The 19623-nt window shown below is 41.8% G+C and overlaps 1 protein-coding gene across 1 annotated transcript in view; it reads right to left on the bottom strand.

Annotated features, from left to right (window-relative positions):
* Positions 1 to 3121: 3121 nt before the first annotated feature.
* Positions 3122 to 19623, bottom strand: part of LOC102753524 (hepatocyte growth factor receptor) — a gene marked incomplete at its 5' end in the record, with an annotated part of 70413 nt that continues 53911 nt past the window's right edge. Inside the window, 4 exons of the mRNA XM_006770010.2 lie at positions 3122 to 5248; positions 5357 to 5493; positions 14529 to 14694; positions 15865 to 15974. Of these exons, the coding sequence (XP_006770073.1) occupies positions 5038 to 5248; positions 5357 to 5493; positions 14529 to 14694; positions 15865 to 15974 (624 nt within the window). The remainder of the gene's footprint in view (positions 5249 to 5356; positions 5494 to 14528; positions 14695 to 15864; positions 15975 to 19623) is intronic.

The raw sequence follows: 19623 nt of genomic DNA, 5'->3' as shown, positions 1-19623 counted from the left end.
CATTTCTGTTCTGCACCCTAAATATGGTCATTGTCATCTCAGGTTTGCTTTTTAAATGCTACATGGTTTTCAGAATGTCTAACTAGGTAGGGTTTAACTGCTCAGAAGAATAGGACCTGAGCCCTATTCTAAATTGGTCTATATGGGGATCTAATTGTTCATTAAACAACAACAACAACAAAAAAGGATTAGGAGCAATTTGGATGTTTAGATGCTAATTTTTTATGGGACTGATTAACTAATTCATGTTAGTTTTTTCTTAGCCTACACATTTTATTGATAAGAAGGAAAACATTCATCTGAATAGCTCAGAAGCATGCAATGGAGAAAAAGGAGAAGACGGAAGTTCCTTCTGTTTCCAGTATTTGTTAAATATTTGTCTGGAAGCTAACATGGTCCTATTAATGATGGGTTTTTCATTGCCTTGGACATGCTTTTGCAATTTTCCTGGATATCTGCTCCGGGGTCACATGGTAAGTCAATAGTGGTTATAAACCTCTCAGCATTGTGATCAATACCTTTGGCTGACGTAATCTAGATCCCCGGTGTAATTTACAACAAAGGGCAGTTTGGGCAAGCCTCTGTTTTATTACCTCCAATTCACCTACTGAAATATTTCACTGGTTTATGACCGAAGCTATTTCCAATTTTTGATAGATAGGGAATTAAAATAGTCCTGAAGGAAAATGTTAAGTATGAAAAGGAAAAACATTTTATGGCGTTGGAAGCAATGAGCATTTCTTCTTTTGGGAAATAATGCCAGCATACCGGTACCTACCTTCTGAAATTGTCTCAAGCACCACAAGAGTGAATCATGGGCATGTCTAGTCATCCAGATGGATTACAATACTAATGAAGTATTCCTTACACACACCATATAACCCAAACAATACTGCACTTAGTCTACTTTTTTCCTGAATTTGAATAATTATTAACCATCCATTTGAGCAAAACAAGGAACAATAATACTCGCTAGACATGAATAAAGAGGATTGTTGTCTCCTATCATTTTGCCTTCATGAAACTTTCCATTAATTCAGACAGATCTTTTCCCCAGGTCTGTTTTATATTTTATGTCTGAAGGCTAAATAAGAAAAAAAAGAAACTAGTCATTGGAAAGGTGAATAAAGAAGTAGCAGGGCGTTTGAAAAAAAAAAAAAAGAATGGATGGTGGTCTTCTTCAGGTCTCCTGCGCTGAGAAGGGGCACAGCTTTGCCACTGCGGAGTCACCATTCTCCTCCTACACTGCATATCAGTACTCAAGGATGAGGCAGGTTCACAGCTCTGTCTGTTGTATAAAGCAGGTATGCGGTGAGGGATGGGGTAAGAATTTGGATTTAAACATCTACTAGTATAAGGTCCCTTTCAGACTTAATTTCCCTTTTTAATCAACCACCGGCCAGCTACCTTTACATGGGCTTTTATTGTCTAAGACTGAAGATAATAGTAATATCCCAACTATTGAGCAACTATGGTGTGCCTTTACACACTGTTTCTTAGCCCTCAAATGACTTTTTGAAGTAAGTAGGTTTAACCTACTTAACATATAAAGAGACTTAGATTGAGAGAGGGTCAATATTTTGCCCAAGGTAAATCAGAGTTATTTGTCTAAGAGGCTTCGCTTTGGTATGAGGATTAAACAACAACAAAATAAACCTCAAAACAAGCTTGTAGATACATAGATCAGATTGGTGGTAGCCAGTGACAGCGAATTGGGGTGGGAGGTGGAAGAAAAGGTGAAAGGGTCAAAGGTACAAACTTCCAGTTATAAACTGTGATGCCTCTTCAAGGTAGTTTACCGATCAAGGAAGTGTATAATTCTAATATTCACTAGTTGCATAATTTTGTCTCATTACATTCCTTGGGGTGGGAGGGATGGTTTATTCTTAAATCCCATTGCCCAGCACACTACCTAACATATGTAGATGCTCAATAAACATCAGTTGAATTAAATGAAATCCGAATCAATTTCTTTTATATAGTACTGAGTTAGTTCCTGAACTAACTCAGGTAGATTAGTAATAGATGTCAGCATTCAAACATTCAATCATTTGATGTGCTTGACAAGCTTTTTATCGCTTCCCCATATTTCTTTAAGAGTGCAAGCTATTGTGTAGGTCAGACAGCAAACATATAATTGAGGCCTACATTGTGAGGTAAAAAAATCCTGTGGTAATTAATAATTTAGAGCATCAAATAAACTTTGCTAAGAATTATCTTTTTACCCCTCTCCCCCTAGAAGGGTGCCCTTCCACCCCCCTCCTCCCTATGTCAGTGTTCACCAAACATCCTGGGAGCTACACAGGTAATAACTGTATCTGTGGTGGGTTAAAGTGATTGAGGATAAGAAAATCCTGTTTCAGTTTCGCAATTATTTGAGAATCTATTAAATGCCAGAGACTAGGGGTATAAATAAAGATGACAGATATTGTCCGTCAGGGCCGTGGAGTTAGATTGACCTTCCTATGAAAATGCATCTCTTTCTGGGAGGGAGGTGGCTGTGTATAAGGATTGACTTCTCTCTCAGTAAAGAATCAGCCCCCACTGTATTTTATAGGCACCGGTTTAAACTTGGGTCTTACAAATTTTTTTTTTTTAATCAGGTTGCTCCAAAGTGCTACATGATTCTTAGAGGAATGAAATATCACCCTTACCATTACAAGAATACTCGCGGTGATAACCTGAAGGTAGTTTTCTAGTAACTGGGGGCTCCGGAACGGTGGGATCCTGCGTGTAGTGGGTAAGAAGGCCTCTCCCCTCCAACTCCCAAGTAGGTATCTCTGGGCCAACTACGGGGTTGCAGCTCCACTGTCACATCTTGGGGTCCCAAAATGCACGTTGCTGGAGAAGAGCATCATGCGAAAGTAGGAGCAACATGCTCTAGCAGTTCAAAATCTGTCAGAGAAACGTAGGTAATTTGGCAACTCAGGGCAAAGCCCCCTTAAAAAGACAGAGACTTCCAGAGATTCAGAGACGCAAACGCTTTTCAGCTGCCCATGCATTAACTTGATTAAGGCTCCATATGGAGGAGCTTGATGCAGCCAGGTGAAATCAATTGTAGGCTTCCTGCCATTATGTAAATGTAGGTAATCAAGCATGAATAGCAATAAGCACATCGCAGTTTACAAGATGATACACCGCTTTATTTTCAATTGTATGAGTTATCAGAACAATAACTACTAACATACAAAGTACCATCAGCTCAACGGCAGGTATAGGCAGTGACAAGTAATCTAATTCTTAGAATCACTCCCACAATCTGTCCAGACACATTAACCTAAGGACACATTTGTAAATAGCAAACACGATTTTCACATTACAGCTTTCCCAAGCATATAAGGTGTGTAGACTTGGTGAGGGCTTGTTTCCACAAGTTCTGCGTGTTCCTGATGCACTCATTTTCTTGACATTGGTAGAGATACTTCTTTCCACAAAGTAGATTTAACAATACTCTGTGAACTAGTATTACTCTTGACACTTTTCAAATAGGAATATTTGGATTGAAATATCTCTGCAGTTCGATTCCTTGTGTCTTCTGGTAAGTTCCATCGTCAAAGAGCTTTTGATTGTAATCACTCCCTTGCAATAACAGCTCAACTCTACTACTGGGTTCAGTGTAACACCCTCTTCATGGCTTGCTGTGTGATGTAATGAGGGTGGGGTGCACTGGCAATCAGCACATTTCATTATCATTGTTTACAGCCATTTAAAACCATGCCATTATTATCAATCCAAGTCTGGCATGCCTTTTCTGAAATGTTCACAGTGCAGTATTTTTGTGGCCTAACGAAAGTTTTCTTATGTCATTAAAAATAAACATTTTTATAAAAATAGAATATTTAAAATGTTTACACAGAGAAGACCAGTTAGAGTATCCTGTGCCATATGCACTATACAGTAGTAAGCACAAAATCTCACAAAACAAAACAGCACGAGAGTCCTCCCCAGAGTAACCGGTATTTATCCAGGTGAAAGAGCCAGAACTTAAAACTGCCCCCTTTTCCCCCCTAAAATACTTTTTGCTTAACACAGAACATGTCCTAATGCAAAAACTGGACTCCTCCAAAGTTTTATTGTCTCTATGTGTTTGTGGGATAGAAGCTGCCACTTGAAAACGAGGCTAATATTTCCAGTCCATTGGTCATTTCTTTGCCGTAGAGATGAGGCAGATTGGAACCAATAAACCTTTTTAGACAGATGTATTTTGCTTTAAAAACATGCTAAGTTACCTTTAAAAACACTTATCATCACAAAGTACTTGCTTTATTTTCAGTTGGCATTAAAAAAATGCAGACAAAAACATTCATTAGATCAGAACAGTATCATTTTCAAACAGTTGATTTTTTTAAGCAGCTGATTTTTAAATAACAAACATTTCATTATTACCAAACTATTTTATGAAAACCTTCTTAATGCCATCATCTATGTATATACAATACATAATTGTCCCTATTAAACACATTTTGTATCCTGCATTGCCTATGGACATCTCTTCAATAAAAGGAATGTGTATGCAAAAATGTAGAAGGGAATGTTTGCCCAACATCAGTAATAACATAGGTTAGTGACTATGTAACACATGAAATCTCTTTGAAATTCTAAATGAGTGGTCTGGTCCCCGGCTCCCTGGGCATTACCACTTCTGAATTTTCGGTGATCAAGAAGGCCTCCACACTGACTGCCTCAATTCCCTGCATGAAATCAGGTTGGATCCTGATTTTTAAAACTTCAACCTAGAATTCAGGTTTTGGCCTGAACGCGACAGGAGCGTCATCAAAGCTGCAGGGTTGCCCTTGGTCATTGGCCTATGGGACCAAGCTTCTGGCTCTGATGCTTTGTCAGATGTCAAATTCCTCAGAATCCAGTCATTTAAAAGAACAATATAAGGTCCTAGAGTAGCGCAATTTTGGCAAAAGCAAAAAATATCTGGTGGCCTTTCAATGCCCAGGCAGTGAAAAAGTACTGGCCGTGGTGTGGACCATTGCTCGAACAGTTCTATGATGTTTATCAGAAGGGGGCTGGTGGCGTATTCATCCATCATGTGTCTCCCTCGCCATCAACGTTATCTTGAGATGACAACAGAGAGGGGTATGGAGAACCACTGTTGATATTCACATAAGTAGAATTCACATGGACATAGTGTTCCCCAATGAAAGTAGAGAATATCACGGATATCTTGGAGACCAGTTCAGAAAAGGTCGGGCGCATTTCAGCTTTGGGATGCCAGCATTTTAGCATCACTTCATACCTGCGTCAGAAAGGAAGAAGTGCTGTGAGAGATACGTTGGAGACAAGCATTTCTGTAAAAGTAAAGCTTATAAGAGCTACAGAAGATTCTTTTGAAATTCTTACTCACAAGGGATCTGGGCAGTATTCGGGTTGTAAGAGCCTTCTGCCTTGCAGCAAGTAAACTGTGATATCAAAGGTGTTGACGTCAGGATAGGGTGGCGCCCCTCTTGTCATCAGTTCCCAGAGGAGCACACCAAAGGACCACTAGTCGGACAATGGAAGAGAGAATCCAGGTGAGAAGTGTGACTACACAAATATGAAAGGCACTCAGTAGGTCTTGATAACGGAACTTGGTTTAGTGTACTCAATACACGTGCTGTTTGGGGCAAACATTTCCTTAAAGGCAATTAGTAAGCTATACATTTTATGATTTGTTTAAACCAGAATTGGATCAAGTTTAGTTACAAGTAAATATAAAGTTTTCAAAAAGAATATCTGAAGTCCACATGGTGATTAAGATTTCATCTGTACTTAAGTAAAGTAGGCTTTCTAAGTTCACTCTTGTAAAGGCAAAGCTTTAACGGGTTTTTATCCTTCTCTTTTCAATGGCTTCAGTACACTTTTAGATTATTAGTAAAAGGAGAAAAGTAAGCCTTCCAAAATTTAAATTTGTGGGATTTTCAAGTGAATGTAAATAGTCAAGAATGTAACCATACCTAGAAGTTAATGTTAAAAGAGAAGATCTAAGTAAAAATCCATATTAAAAATCACAAGTAATAAAACTGCAAGCCAACAAGGCTATTGAAAACTAATCTCAATAAACATCTCTACGATGTTTATCAGAAGGGGGCTGATGGCGTATTCACCCATCATGTGTCTCCCTCGCCATCAACTTCTATCTTGAGATGACAACAGAGAGGGGTATGGAGAACCATTGTTGATATTCACATAAGCAGAATTCACATGGACATAGTGTTCCCCAATGAAAGTAGAGAATATCACTGAAACTTGAAATGTTAAAAGAGTAGATTAATAAAAAAAGCTCTATCAATACTTTATAGGAAGATGGCAGGGACATGGAGAGGTTAAGTGACTTGCTAAAATTCTCCAACAGGACTTAATTCTTATTGGGATGAACATCTAAAAGTTCTTGGCTCTTGGGTCTTGGTTGGTCTACTGAACTTGACCAAATATGCAATTTCTTGACTGAAAGCACTGAACTTGGGATAGTACATCAGGTCATACATTTACCTCCTCCTGGACATGTGCCAAGGTGAGTCAGCATGTGCGGGTCACCTCTGGGTGGAAGACCCAGGGAATCAGTCATTGCTTAGCAACACTTCTTGGACACTCACAGACCAAGAGGCATGTGCGGAGAGAAATGAGGCTCGAGAAAAAAGAAGCTTGGAGAAGGAGAATACAGACAGGACAGGTGGAGTAGGAGAACAGGACACTGAGAAGCAAGTGTAGCTCATAATATTCAGCAAGAACAAGAATAAAGCCTGTCTTTGAACACTGCGGCCAAAAGAAAGAAACCAGGTAGATACTTTAATTGCTGATACAAATCTCAATTAGTGACTCTTTTCCTTTTGCCCAAGAGCAAGAACCTTAAAGGCCACTGACAGCCTTAATCCAAACAGAGAAAACAAAATCTTTCCCAGGTGGGAACTAGGTAACTTTGCTGTCTTCTGCAACCTTTCAAAATCAAAGCTTTCAACGCCTGCAAGTCTTACCAGTTGCTTCTGACAACTTAATTATGTTAACCGTCAAGTTCCAAAATTTGCATTAAAATTTAAATCAATTTAACAATTATCTACTGACTCATGAGATGCACAAGTTGGTTACTCCCCAAGTTACTGGGTAAGCCCCAAGGCTGATTAAACAGGGTTAAGGATATTACGCAATTAACTATCATGTAGAACAATAAAATATAACAATAGAGCAATAATAGAAAAGAGGTACAAATGTTGTGAAAAGTTAGATAACAGTGGGGTACTGAGAGAGGCTTCAGGAAGAAAGTGATAGTAAAGTGGGTGTAAAAGCAAGGGAGAATTTGTTTTATAGATACATGTAACGGGAGGGCAGAGAGAGTGTTCCCTGTGGAAGGAGTGGGCCAAGGGGTGAGAGCACACGTGTTTTTATTGAACTATAAATGTAACAGTCACTGCTTGGTGTGTGGACTGGGTGAACGGAGGAGGGACAGAGAAGGCTGAAAGGGGACCATGCTGTGGGGGTTTTGAATGGGGAAAGTGAAGTTGATGGGACATGACTGGAGTTCAGCTCCAGGAGATTGCATCTTGTAAACACCATGCTTTCCAGCGGTTCTCAACCTGTGGGTCGCAACCTCTTTGGGCGCTGAACGACCCTTTCACAGGGGTCGCCTAAGACCATCAGAAAACACATATAGCATGTCAGATATTTACATTACGATTCATAACAGTAGCAAAATTGCAGTTATGAAGTAGTAACAAAAATAATTTTATGGTTGGGGTCACTACAACGTGAGGAACTGTATTAAAGGGTCGCGGCATGAGGAAGGTTGAGAACCACTGCGCTTAGACAAAAAGGAGAAGCTTATTCCTAAGATGGAGACCAGCTTTCTGAACAAGAAGAAGTGAGGGATACTACTGCATACTGTAACACGGAGGCCTATGAGACTGAACTCCTAAATTAGGGTGGTGGGAGATGGTGTATGTCATATAATGAGCTGGGCATGGGCATCATGCCCTTTAAAAAAATGATTATCTTGCCCTAACTGGTTTGGCTCAGTGAATGGAGTGTCGGCCTGCAGACTGAAGGGTCCTAGGTTCGATTCCGGTCAAGGGCATGTACCTTGATTGTGGACACATCCCCCAGTAGGGAGTGTGCAGGAGGCAGCTGATGGATGTTTCTCTCTCATCGATGTTTCTAACTCTCTATCCCTCTCCCTTCCTCTCTGTAAAAAAATCAATAAAGTATATTTTAAAAAATGATTATCTTATCCTTGTAATAACCCTTTCATAAACCTGTAATGTAATTGATTTTATAGATGCTTTTTTTAAAAAAAGAAAGTTTTTATTACTGATATTTAGAGACAGAGGAAGGGAGAGGGAGAGAGAGAGAAACATCGATGTGAAAGTGAAACATTGATTGGCTGTCTCCTGCAATGCCCCCTACTAGGGACTGAGCCCGCAACCCAAGCATATGCCCTGACTGGAATCCAGGTCTCTTGATGCATGGGATGATGCTCAACCAACTGAGCCACACCGGCCAGGAATAAAGGTGCTTCAAGGATGAGGAAACCAAAGTTCTGAGAGGCTGATTACTTGTCTATGACAAAGTCTCCTAACCAATAGCCTAGGCCAGTGGTCGGCAAACTGTGGCTCGCGAGTCACATGAGGCTCTTTGGCCCTTTGAGTGTGGCTCTTCCACAAAATACCGACTTCTGCGCATGGGCCACGAAGTTTCAATCGCACTGTACGTGCACGCCCGCATGTGGTATTTTGTGGAAGAACCACACTTAAGGGGCCAAAGAGGTGCATGTGACCACTGCCCTAGGCTATAGGGTTGTCTGAAGGCAAAATCACTAAAAAGGGGACAGAGTTGGGTAAATTTTTGAGCAACAATTTGGATTCAGAGGAGAGTTGGAGTACTCATGGGACATGAGAGGAGAGAGAATAGCAGTTGCCGAGAAAAGCCCTCCCCCTTGATAGCTTTGGACTGACAGGATGACGAGGGGAGGGGCAGTGAAGGAGCATGATGTTGACTAAGAGAGAAGATGGGGGAGGGGAGACAGAGACTGAACGGTGGAACAACCGAACAACCGGTGCGCTGGCCACCAGGGGGCGTGTGCTGAACCTGGCAGGTGTTGGCCATGGTGGGCTGGTGGAGCGTGAGTGGGGGCTCCAGACCAAGGCTGGCGCTGGTCGCTGTCATCAGGGTGAGCCCCTGGTGGTTACTGAAAATTCTTTGCTCCTGCGCACTGTGGTCACACCTGGTGCTTGCACCTGCTGCTGGTGCCCAGCGCCAGTCCCGATCGCTTGGCACCATCAGCAGGTGTGAGCAGTGGCTGCCAGCCCTGATCGCCACTGAGGGCTTCTCCACCTCCCCCTGCTCCTGAGGGGCGATCGCACCCACTGCTGGCACCGGCCGCAATCACTCCATGCCATCACTCCACGCCTCTAATCCATAAAAAGTGGGGCTGGCACCATCAGTGTGTGGGAGCGGTGGCAGTGGGAGTGGGGCTGCCAGCAGATAGAGGACTGGGGCCGTGGCAGAAGGGGCCGGGCGGGGACACAGAAGATGGGCTGAGATCCACCCCTCTGCCTACTGCAGCCTTGCGGCCCACAGTTCCTTTCAAGGTGCATGGATTCGTGCACTGGGTCCCTAGTTCACTAATAAAAAATAACCCAATTAAAAAAACACACCAGAAAATAAATTCTAAAACTTAAAAAAATGGGCAAAAATTTTGAGTAGGCACTTCACTAACGGAGGTATAAGAATGTCAAACAATTACCTGAAGAGATGCTCAACATCATTAGCCATAGGCTAATGCAGGTGAAAAAGAAAATGAGACACCACTATAATCTATTCGAATAGCTAAAACCCCCAAAACTGACAATGGCAAGTGGTGGTATGAATGCTGAGCTGAAACTTATATATTACTGTTAAGAATATAAAATGATACAGCCTGTGTGGAAAAACAGGTGGCAGTTTCTCATAAAGTTAAATATAACACTTATCTTACAACCCAGTAATCCTACTTCTAGATATTTACCCAAAAGAAATAAAAATTATGTTCACACAAAAACCTTTAAGCAAATGTTAAGGCAGTTATAATTACATGTAAGTAACTGCCTAAAACTGGAACAAACCCAAATGTCCTTCAGATGATAAATGTGTAAACAAAATGTGGTACATGTGTACAATGCAATACCGCTCAGAAATAAAAAGGAGTGAATCAGTCTACGAAAAACAGTATGAAGGGCCCTTAAAACATTCTAAAGATAGAACTACCATACGGTCAAGCAATCTCATTTCTGGGTATATAACGAAAAGAACTGAAAAAGGACCTTGAAGAGATACTTGCACACCCATGTTCAAAGCAGCGCTATTCCAATAGCCAAGAAATGGAAGAAACCTAAATGTCCACTGACAGATGGACAAAGCAAATGTGGTACATTCATACAATGGAATATTATTTACCCTTGAAAAGAAGGACATCCTCACATGCTACAACCTGGATGAACCTGGAGGACATTATACTAAGTGAAATAAGCCAGTCACAACAAGATGAATAATACATGATGCTACTTACACGAGGGACCTACAGTAGTCAAACTCTTAGAAACAGAAAGTAGAATGGCGGTTGCCAAGAGGGTGAGGGGAGGGGAAAATGGGAAATTGTTCAGAGGATATAGAATTTCAGTTTTACAAGATGAAGAGATCCGTTGCATAACCATGTGCATGTAATTCACATTATTGTACACTTAAAGATGATCGATTTTTTGTTGTGTTTTTTTAACAATAAAAAAAGAAATGAACTACTGATACAATGACACTACTGACAACATGCACGGCCCTTAAGCGCATTATGCGACGTGGAAGGAGACAGACTCAAAGATGACTTCATGACTTTCTAGGAAAGGTAAAACTACAGGCACAGAAGACAGACCAGTGGTTCCCAGGTAGGAGGGGCTGACCACAAAGCGGCACCTGTTCTACATCCTGGTTACGGTGCTGCTGGTAGCCACGTAACGTATGGTCCAGACTCCCTAGCTTGCTTTCCAAGGGCCTCTATGATCTAGTATGCAGATGTTTTTCTCAATTTATTCTCATAACTCCACTTTGTGTCCTCCTGGTTCCAGGTCGATGCTCAACCACTGAGTCACGCCTGCTGGGCCAAAATCATCAGTATTAACTAATACTTTTATTCCACCTGGGTTTATCAGTCAAATAAGTTCATGTTTTCTATGTTGCAAAATAGGTCAGCAAAAAAGAAACACAAAAAAACCAAACACAAAGAAAAACTTGGTATAATAAAATTTTCATAAGAAATCTAAACTTAATTGTTAGGAGCAAGTAAATTAAGTGTAATGGTAGAAGAAGTTTCTTTTCTGTAACTCTTTAGCAATAATTATACAGGGTGGGAGCAAAAGTAGTGAGTACACAAAACACAGAGTTTATTCTTGTATTATTATTATTATTTATTAATTATTGTATTATTTTCCATACAAACAACTCTAAACCACCTTTTGCCACACCTTGTATTGTATGTGCACTTAGTTTTCTAAATCTCTTTGTAACTTGAAGCTTTAGAATTTTACTAAGTTAAATGATAAAAATTATTGAATATCTAGATTTTTCCAAATAACATAAAATACTGAAACAGTAATTGCTAAACAAGTCTAAGTTTACCTACTATTGACCTCTTATTAAAGAGAAACTAAATGATACATTTAGATCTGTTAATAAAAACATTTTGTGCTTTGCCAGTAAAAGAACCTCTGTTTCTAAAGGTTATGAAATAGATTAATAAATTTGCCAATCTAAAAAAATGCTAATTACTTACATTTTACCTTAGAATTGAGGTTCTAAGGGTTATGAATTTTTAATTAATATGGATGGAAATGATGTGAGTTTTTAGGAAGAAAGGCATTAGGCATGGAAATACATTTTGGGGGCACTAGTAGAAAGTGGCTTGTCCTAAAAAAAGGTTGGTTGTTTCAAATTGAGTAAGAAGAGACAAACTAAGAGGGACTAGGAAAGTTGTAGAAGTTTTGTGGAAAAGGAACCCTGAGAAAGAAAATTTTATGTTCGATTAAGTTGAATAAGATTAAAGTAGATTTAATAGAGTAAGTTAATTTAAGAAGCCACACTAAGCTAATAAAGAATTAGAGTTTGGTTCTATATCAAACTATCAAAAATGACAAAGTTTTTCTATATTGTTCTGCCCCAGATAAGATATTATGAGATGTTTTCAACCTACAAAGCAGGGAAAAAAGCAAACATTATGGTCATGCAGACTATTCATGGTAATCCGGAAGCTAAAAAATATTTTCAATTGAATGTAAAACAGTTTCATTCTTCTAATCCTGAACTCTGCCCCCTTTCAGCAGTAAGCAGTCAGAGAGGTCTTTCCCCCTTCTTCCTCAAGATTGAGAAGTGATTAAAAAAATAAAATGGGGGGCGGGGGCGCAGAAAGAGGGAGGAATTGAAACCGAGGGCCCTTTTCTTCTGCCTCGGTTATAAGCACCTCCTCCATCAAATGTCTTCATATTCCTGAGAAACTGGAGCTTACTAATGAGGCTATAGGTAAGTACACATATACCACTGACTTGTAAGCAAACATCTACATCCATGTATAGTGCACACATATTTTTCTCAGCAAACTGAACTGTTTTTCTTTTCTAGAAAAGTTTCCATAAATTGTGAAATTTCTAGAATATATTAGTACTAACAGAATATCCTCCTATATAATAAAAGGCTAATATGCAAATTGACAGAAGAGTAGAATGACCAGTCACTATGACGCGCACTGACCACCAGGGGGCAGACACCCAATGCAGGAGCTGCCCCCTGGTAATCAATGCACTCCCACGGCCAGCCAACCTCTCCCGGTCCCTCCCCGCAGGCCAGCAAACCTCCCAAGGTCCCTCCCCTCGTCCAACAGACCCCATCCGGCAGGCTTCAGCCGGCCTGGCCCTGATTGGGACTGGGCAAGATGGCCCTGATAGGCCCTGATTGCTGGCCAGGCCTAGGGACCCTACCCATGTACGAATTTCGTGCACTAGGCCTCTAGTCCATAATAAAATAGCCAAGCATTTCTACACTGCGGTTCTCAGGATCTAGTGCTTGGCTCTGCTAGCACCAGGTAGATGAACTCTTTCTCTTCTGTAACAATTTCAAGCACTGTCCTTTCCTCCAGGTAGAAGGGCATGTGGCTCTCTGGGTGAGTGTCAGTATTCAGGTGTATGCCTTTCGAAGCTGGCTCTGTGAGAGGAGGATGGCCGTGGCAAATAAAGGAGAGCGTGTTTCTAGCTAGGTGCATAAATAATGACTTCATTGCCAGACCTGCCTCAGTTATAGTTTCCAGATCTTTCAAGATAGAATTCTTGCTGCCATGAAGTTGTGAGCTATGAGTGGCCAGGCTAATCCCAGTCTACTTTGTGTGTACTTTTTTTAATATATTTTATTGATTTTTTTACAGAGAGGAAGGGAGAGAGATAGAGAGTTAGAAACATCGATGAGAGAGAAACATCGATCAGCTGCCTCCTGCACATCTCCTACTGGGGATATGCCCCGCAACCAAGGTACATGCCCTTGACCGGAATCGAACCTGGGACCCTTCAGTCCGCAGGCCGACGCTCTATCCACCGAGCCAAACCAGTTTTGGCTTGTGTGAGTTTTTGATGGACACGCCTTGTCTTCCCTGCTGAGCTATAGCTTCCGGAGGACAGGGTTCACACTTGGTTCAGCTCTGGGCTTCCTAAGGATCTAGCATCTGCCAGACAAATGTTTTTGAATAAATGAATTATAAAAACATACTAATGATACTGTTGCAATGACCCTGGTTATTAATTAAGCGGACAGGAACAAAGGGAACATCAAATAGACACATGCCCAGTAAAGTCTGGTGACATAGGGAAGGTGCTTGTTTGTCAGTCACACCTGGGAACAGGGCACTAGCCAGGGTAGGTGTGACCACTGCACACAGGAGGGGGTGCAGATTTGATAAACTACGGTCCTAAACAAAGGAGTTCTCTCTCTTGCCCCTCGGTGTGTTGCACCTGACTCCATGCTCCTGCATTTGCCCACATGGCCCATGGCCTAGGACAGCACACACAATGGACTAATGGAATGCAACTAGCCTGATGTTAAACCGGACCAGCTTCACCAATGGAATGGAAACTCGACTGTGGCTTTGCTTCCAGCGCTGCTGAATCCCCAGCTGCACCTTTTCCAGGACTGATTAAGGGAAATGGGACCTTGGAAACCGAGGGATATAATTCCACACAAATAAAAAGCACTCATTCTCCCATGTGAGTCTCAGAAAATTCTTTTCCTCAAGGTAAGGTAAGGACCCGACCCCGAGCACCCAGTGGGGAAGGTGATCCCCCATTTCCACCGGTGGATCCCCCATTTCCACTTGTAACACTATGCGTGCATTAGATAATCGAGCACTTTTGCTTAGGAAAAAAATTGAAATTAGCGATGTTAAAAGTTTCTTTTAAAAAAATTAAGTAGCCATAAAACTACTGAAAAAATTTGGGTAGGAAAGTAAAAGAGGAGAAGGGCAGGGGTGATCAGTAATACGTTACCACGTCTGACTTGGTGGTAAACTTCTGAGTCTGAAGACTTTCTAAAGCCATCCACTTCACGGGCAGTTTTGCACCTGTTTTGTTGTGTACGCTGTAGTATTCTTTATCGTACATGTCTCTGGCAAGACCAAAATCAGCAACCTTGACAGTGAATTTTTCATCTAGCCTACAGAGGGGACAAATATTGTTACTGGTGGCTGAAACAGAATCATCGACTGTGACGCTGAATATCTACAGAACAAGTGGCTTCTGTGTTGGAAATCCACAAATCCTTAACTTCTGCTGGGAGGCTTCGTCCAGCCTCAACCTACTAACACTACATTACAATGGAATTCTTGAGTAAAAGTGCTTGGCATTTACATGACAAACTCAACAAGCTGAGGAAAGAGAACATGAGTGATGTTACATAAGAAACTTTGTTTTGCTTTCGTAGATCTGAAGTAGTAATATTGGGCCCCCCTCCCGATATCCTTGGTTGCTAAATCAAGTATGCCAACCGAGTAACCAAAGTAATCGCCAATAATCACTTGTCAGCTTATTACCGATTAACTTTTTAGGGGAGACATGACCAGGCACTGTCTTACTTTTTCATTCTCAAATGGGCTAGGATAGTAGATAAAACTTATATACCTTCACTAAGGTAATAGGGAAACAGGACACATAGTAAAGCATCTGAGAAAAACAGCAAGTTTCAACAAAATCGATTTCCGCTCCCTGAGGCTGTGTGTCCCTTTGTTTAAGTGGGCTTTTATGTTGTCACAGTGACCAAAACCAAGGTAGGAAATGAAGAGCACAGCTCTCTCCTTCACATACACTGTAAGTCATGAATCAGCGCTATGCAAGGGAAAGCGCTGAATGGATTACAAACTGTTGACTGCCGTATTATATAGCCCAGGCAGCCAGACACAAATAAAGTTCTTTGAGTTCATTCCTAAATACCATTTTTGGTAGGGCTTCTGCAGGCTGACTTCAAATCCACTCTTGGGAAGTGACAATATGTTGGTATTGGTGTTATCAGCCCTCTTCTTTCCACTGTGAAAGGTGAAGATCAGATTCTACCTCCCAACACTAATGCAGTGTGAAACCACAACACTGAGGCCTACTTTTGGGAAGAAAAAAAAGGGGGAAGCACAGAGCAGCTGTGAAGGCCCCCTCTGGAGAATCCCTTTTACATTCTCCATTTGACAGAGGCTGAAAGCCCCTCCTACATCTCCAGTGCTTACATGTGGATTTAAAACTGTAACGGAAATAAAGGACTTCTGCGTGAAAATCAGGGGAAACAGAGTCCTCCTTTTCACTTAATTTGGACTGTGGGCACAGAGATTCTTATACTTACATACAGTTCCTTGCAGCCAAGTCTCTGTGGACAAACTTTTTGCTTGCGAGATATTTCATGCCTTTGGCCACTTGAAGACCAAAGCCAATAAGATCTTTTACAGTTGGGTTCTGCAATCAAAGAGAATTGGGAACTCATATAAACGAAGCATCTACTGTTCTAGTGAGGATCTCAGAATTCCGAAACGTTTATAAGAACGGTCTTGTTTCAAACGATAGCTTACACCCTGTTGATTGATAATAGCAACCGTTTATTAAGCATCTACTGTTTGCAACGCACCAGGCTAGATGGTTTATAAATTTGGGCTAATCCTCATACAGATGCAGAACTGGAGGTGTTTTAAAATGTGGGTTGTATAATTATTCAGGTATGGTGAAGCCCACGGGTGGGAGACAATTGCCACTGAAAAAGACAGTTTGTGATAAGCCCCAGGAGGCGGGGGCATGCCCTGATGCAAGTCCACACAGGGAAGCACTAGGCTTGGCCAGGAGACAGGTGAGGCTTCACTGTGGTTTCTGTGGTAAGAAATGGGCAAGGCAGGGTAAGCAGGCTAGGACTTGGGTCGCTGGGATAATTTCCGCAGGCAGGCTCAGGGCGTAGGTGCTGTCCCTCGCTGTCTGGTACCTGGCCCTTCAATGAGTAGGGCAGGGAGACAGTGACCTAGAGGGTGAGAGCCCTGTCAAGGAGGTGGTTGGGGTTTGGGCTCTGGATTGGCTCACCTCTGAGAAGGTGAGTTGTTCACCATCTCTGGGAATTTGCTAGTCCCGGGAGGGGCAGTTTCTGCAGGGTCAGTGAGACCCAGAAGCTAGAGCCTCAGAAATACATGATTAGCCCTAGCTGGTTTGGCTCAGTGGATAGAGCGTTGGCCTGAGAACTGAAGGGTCCTGGGTTCAATACTGGTCAAGGGCACATGCCTGGGTTGTGGGCTCAATTCCCCAGTAGGGGGTGTGCAGGAAGCAGCCAATCAATGATTCTCTCTCATCATTGATGTCTCCATCCCTCTCTCCCTCTCCCTTCCTCTCTGAAATTAAAAAAAAAAAGAAGGAAATGCATGGTTAATACAGGAAGTTCAGAGAGAAATTACCCTAACCACTCAGATGGTTAAAATGCATGGTTAATACAGGAAGTTCAGAGAGAAATAAATAACCCTAACCACTCAGATGGTTAAGTGGTGGAATTAGGATTTTAAACTAAATCTTTTAGGCTCCAAAGTCCACACTGTAGCAAAATCACTCCCGTCAGAACCCCTCCCACACGTGCTGAAGCACAGCTCACAGCGCCAGGGCCTGGACCCACACAGAGAACAGGACCTCATTCTAGGAACTCCCTCCACAACACTGTGTGGACATGGGAATGTTTCGTAGCCGTAAGAACTGTCTCTGAAATCACACAGATGCCACTGTGGCTGGAGCCTGGCCATTGGCAACAGGGCATGTCTTCTTTCGCAGCTGTTGTGGCGCTTTGTGAACCAAAGGGGCAGACAATGGGGACCTTCCAAGGAGGGCCACAGCAGGTAGAGAGGCCAGCTCCTTGCGTTTCTCTTTAAGACACACCTACGCTAGTGGTTGTCATTAGTACGGACTCCTCAGGCTGTAAAAGGCCACAGTGCAGTCTAATAAGTCTCTAGCATGCTTTAACCCCGGGGGCAAAATACCCGAGAGAAGGTAGCACATCCAACCAGATGAACTCACCAGGAGAATGACAAGAAGTGAAGTGCAAAAGTGGGATCTTTCAGGGCAGCTTTGTGCTTTGTAAGGTAAAGTCACCCTATCTGCAAACATTCATTGCCAGGGAGCATTTTATTCTTTTTGCTGAACACAAAATATTACTTCATTATTACCTTATTTCCTCTGAGAAACAGACCCCATGTTTATGAAGTTGTTTTTTTGTTTGTTTGTTTGTTTGTTTTTTTGATTAAGAGTAAAACTACTCCATTAACTCCCAAAGGACCCTGGGCACAGGGGCGGAGGAGCCGGATGCCATTTATGTTTTCAGTTCTGGAAATCCATCCTCTTCCTCTCTGGTTCTGATCTGGCCATGACTTGCTCATCCTTTAGGTTCTGTCATAAATGTCACTAAGAGCCCTGGCCCGTGTGTGAGAGTGCTGGCCTGTGCACCAAAGGGTTGCGGGTTCAATTCCTGGTCAAGTTCATGTATGTACCTGGGTTCACTCACTGCCTTCAGTTGGGGTATGTTCTGTATTCTTCAACTCTCAATCCTTTTCTTAATGTTTGACTTGGGTAATCATTTACTTTTCCTTTAAACATTATCTTTGCCCTGGCTAGTGTGCTCAGTGGTTAGAGAGTAGGCCTTCCCCCCAAAGGGTCTTTGGTTTGATTCCCATCAAGAGCACATACCTGGGTTGTGGGTTCATTCCCACTCCAGTCGGGGCATGTGCAGGAGGCAACCAATTGATGTGTCTTTCTTACATTTATGTCTCTCTCTCCTTCTCTCGCTCTCTTACTCCCTCCCTCCCTCCCTCCCTCCCATTCTCTCTGAAAAAAAATTGAAAAAATGTCCTTAGGTGAGGATTAATGACAACAAAAAATGTCACTAAGAAAATTGTCATTTGTAGGAGCCTAACAACCTTTATTGTAACTGAGCACATTCATTCAACAAATATTCACTGAGAGTCTATGGGTCAAACACCTTTTTAGGTGTTAGAGTTACAGCAGAGAACATACACACAAATCTCTACCCTCATGAGTTTGCATTTTAATGGGATGTGTGTACACACATACACATATGTATATGTATAGATATATATGTATTTAGCTACTATTTATTTTTTCTTATATGCATAGATGCATAACCCATGGGCACAGATGACAGGGCAGTGAAGATCTGGGGTGGGGTTGGGGGCAGGCTAGAAGGGTTCAATGGGGCTAGCTACTATTTATTAATTTATTGTCTAGCCTAGCACTATACAGCATAAATATAATGCAAGTCAAACATATAATCTAAACATTTCTAAAAGTCACATTAAAAAGGTAAAAAGAAACAGGTGAAATTAATTTTCACAATATATTTTTCAATCCAACATATCCAAAATATCATTTCAACATGTAATTAACATAAACAATTATTAATATTTTACCTTTTTTATACTAAATGTTTAAAACCTGGATGTATACTACACTTACAGCACAGCTCAATTGGGACTGGCCATATTTCACATGTGGCTCATGGTCATAGGACTGGACCTCTCAGACCTAGTGCGTAAGAAGATGATAAGCGTAATGGAGAAAAATAAAGCAGCAGCAGAGAGGAGACTGATTGAAGGCAGGAGGGTGGGTGGGTCAGTTGCAATTTTAGAAAAGTCAGGAGAGCCTCATTTTGAAGATGATTTCAGGGCGAAAAGCTGAAGTTGAGATATGTGGATATTTTGGGGAAGAGTGGCGCAGGGAGAGGAAACAGCAAGTGAAAAGTCCTGCGGTAGGAGGGTGACTGGCAATTTTGAAGAATAGCAAGGGACTCATTTGTAATTAATTCTTCGATGTTTTTCCTTCTAGAGCTAACGCTCCATGTGGCTTGTGGCTAATTACGCCTCTATGTCTCCTGTGTTGTGCTGTTTCTGGCTCATAGTAGGCCCTCAAAGATGACTAAATGTCCCTATCAGGGGGATGGTGGAGCAAGGCTGTTTGCAGGGAAGTTAAGACTCATTGAATGGTGCTAACATTTTACATGCACTTCTTTGGCTAAAGCGCTTTTGAAAAGGTTCAACACAGGCACATTTTGGAAGACTGGCTGGCTGCAGGC

The sequence above is a fragment of the Myotis davidii genome, unplaced genomic scaffold (assembly GCF_000327345.1).
Source record: "Myotis davidii unplaced genomic scaffold, ASM32734v1 scaffold384, whole genome shotgun sequence".
In the NCBI taxonomy this organism is placed as follows: Eukaryota; Metazoa; Chordata; class Mammalia; order Chiroptera; family Vespertilionidae; genus Myotis; species Myotis davidii.
The sequence above is the reverse complement of the archived record's forward strand: the minus strand, read 5'-3'. Positions and strand labels throughout refer to the sequence as shown.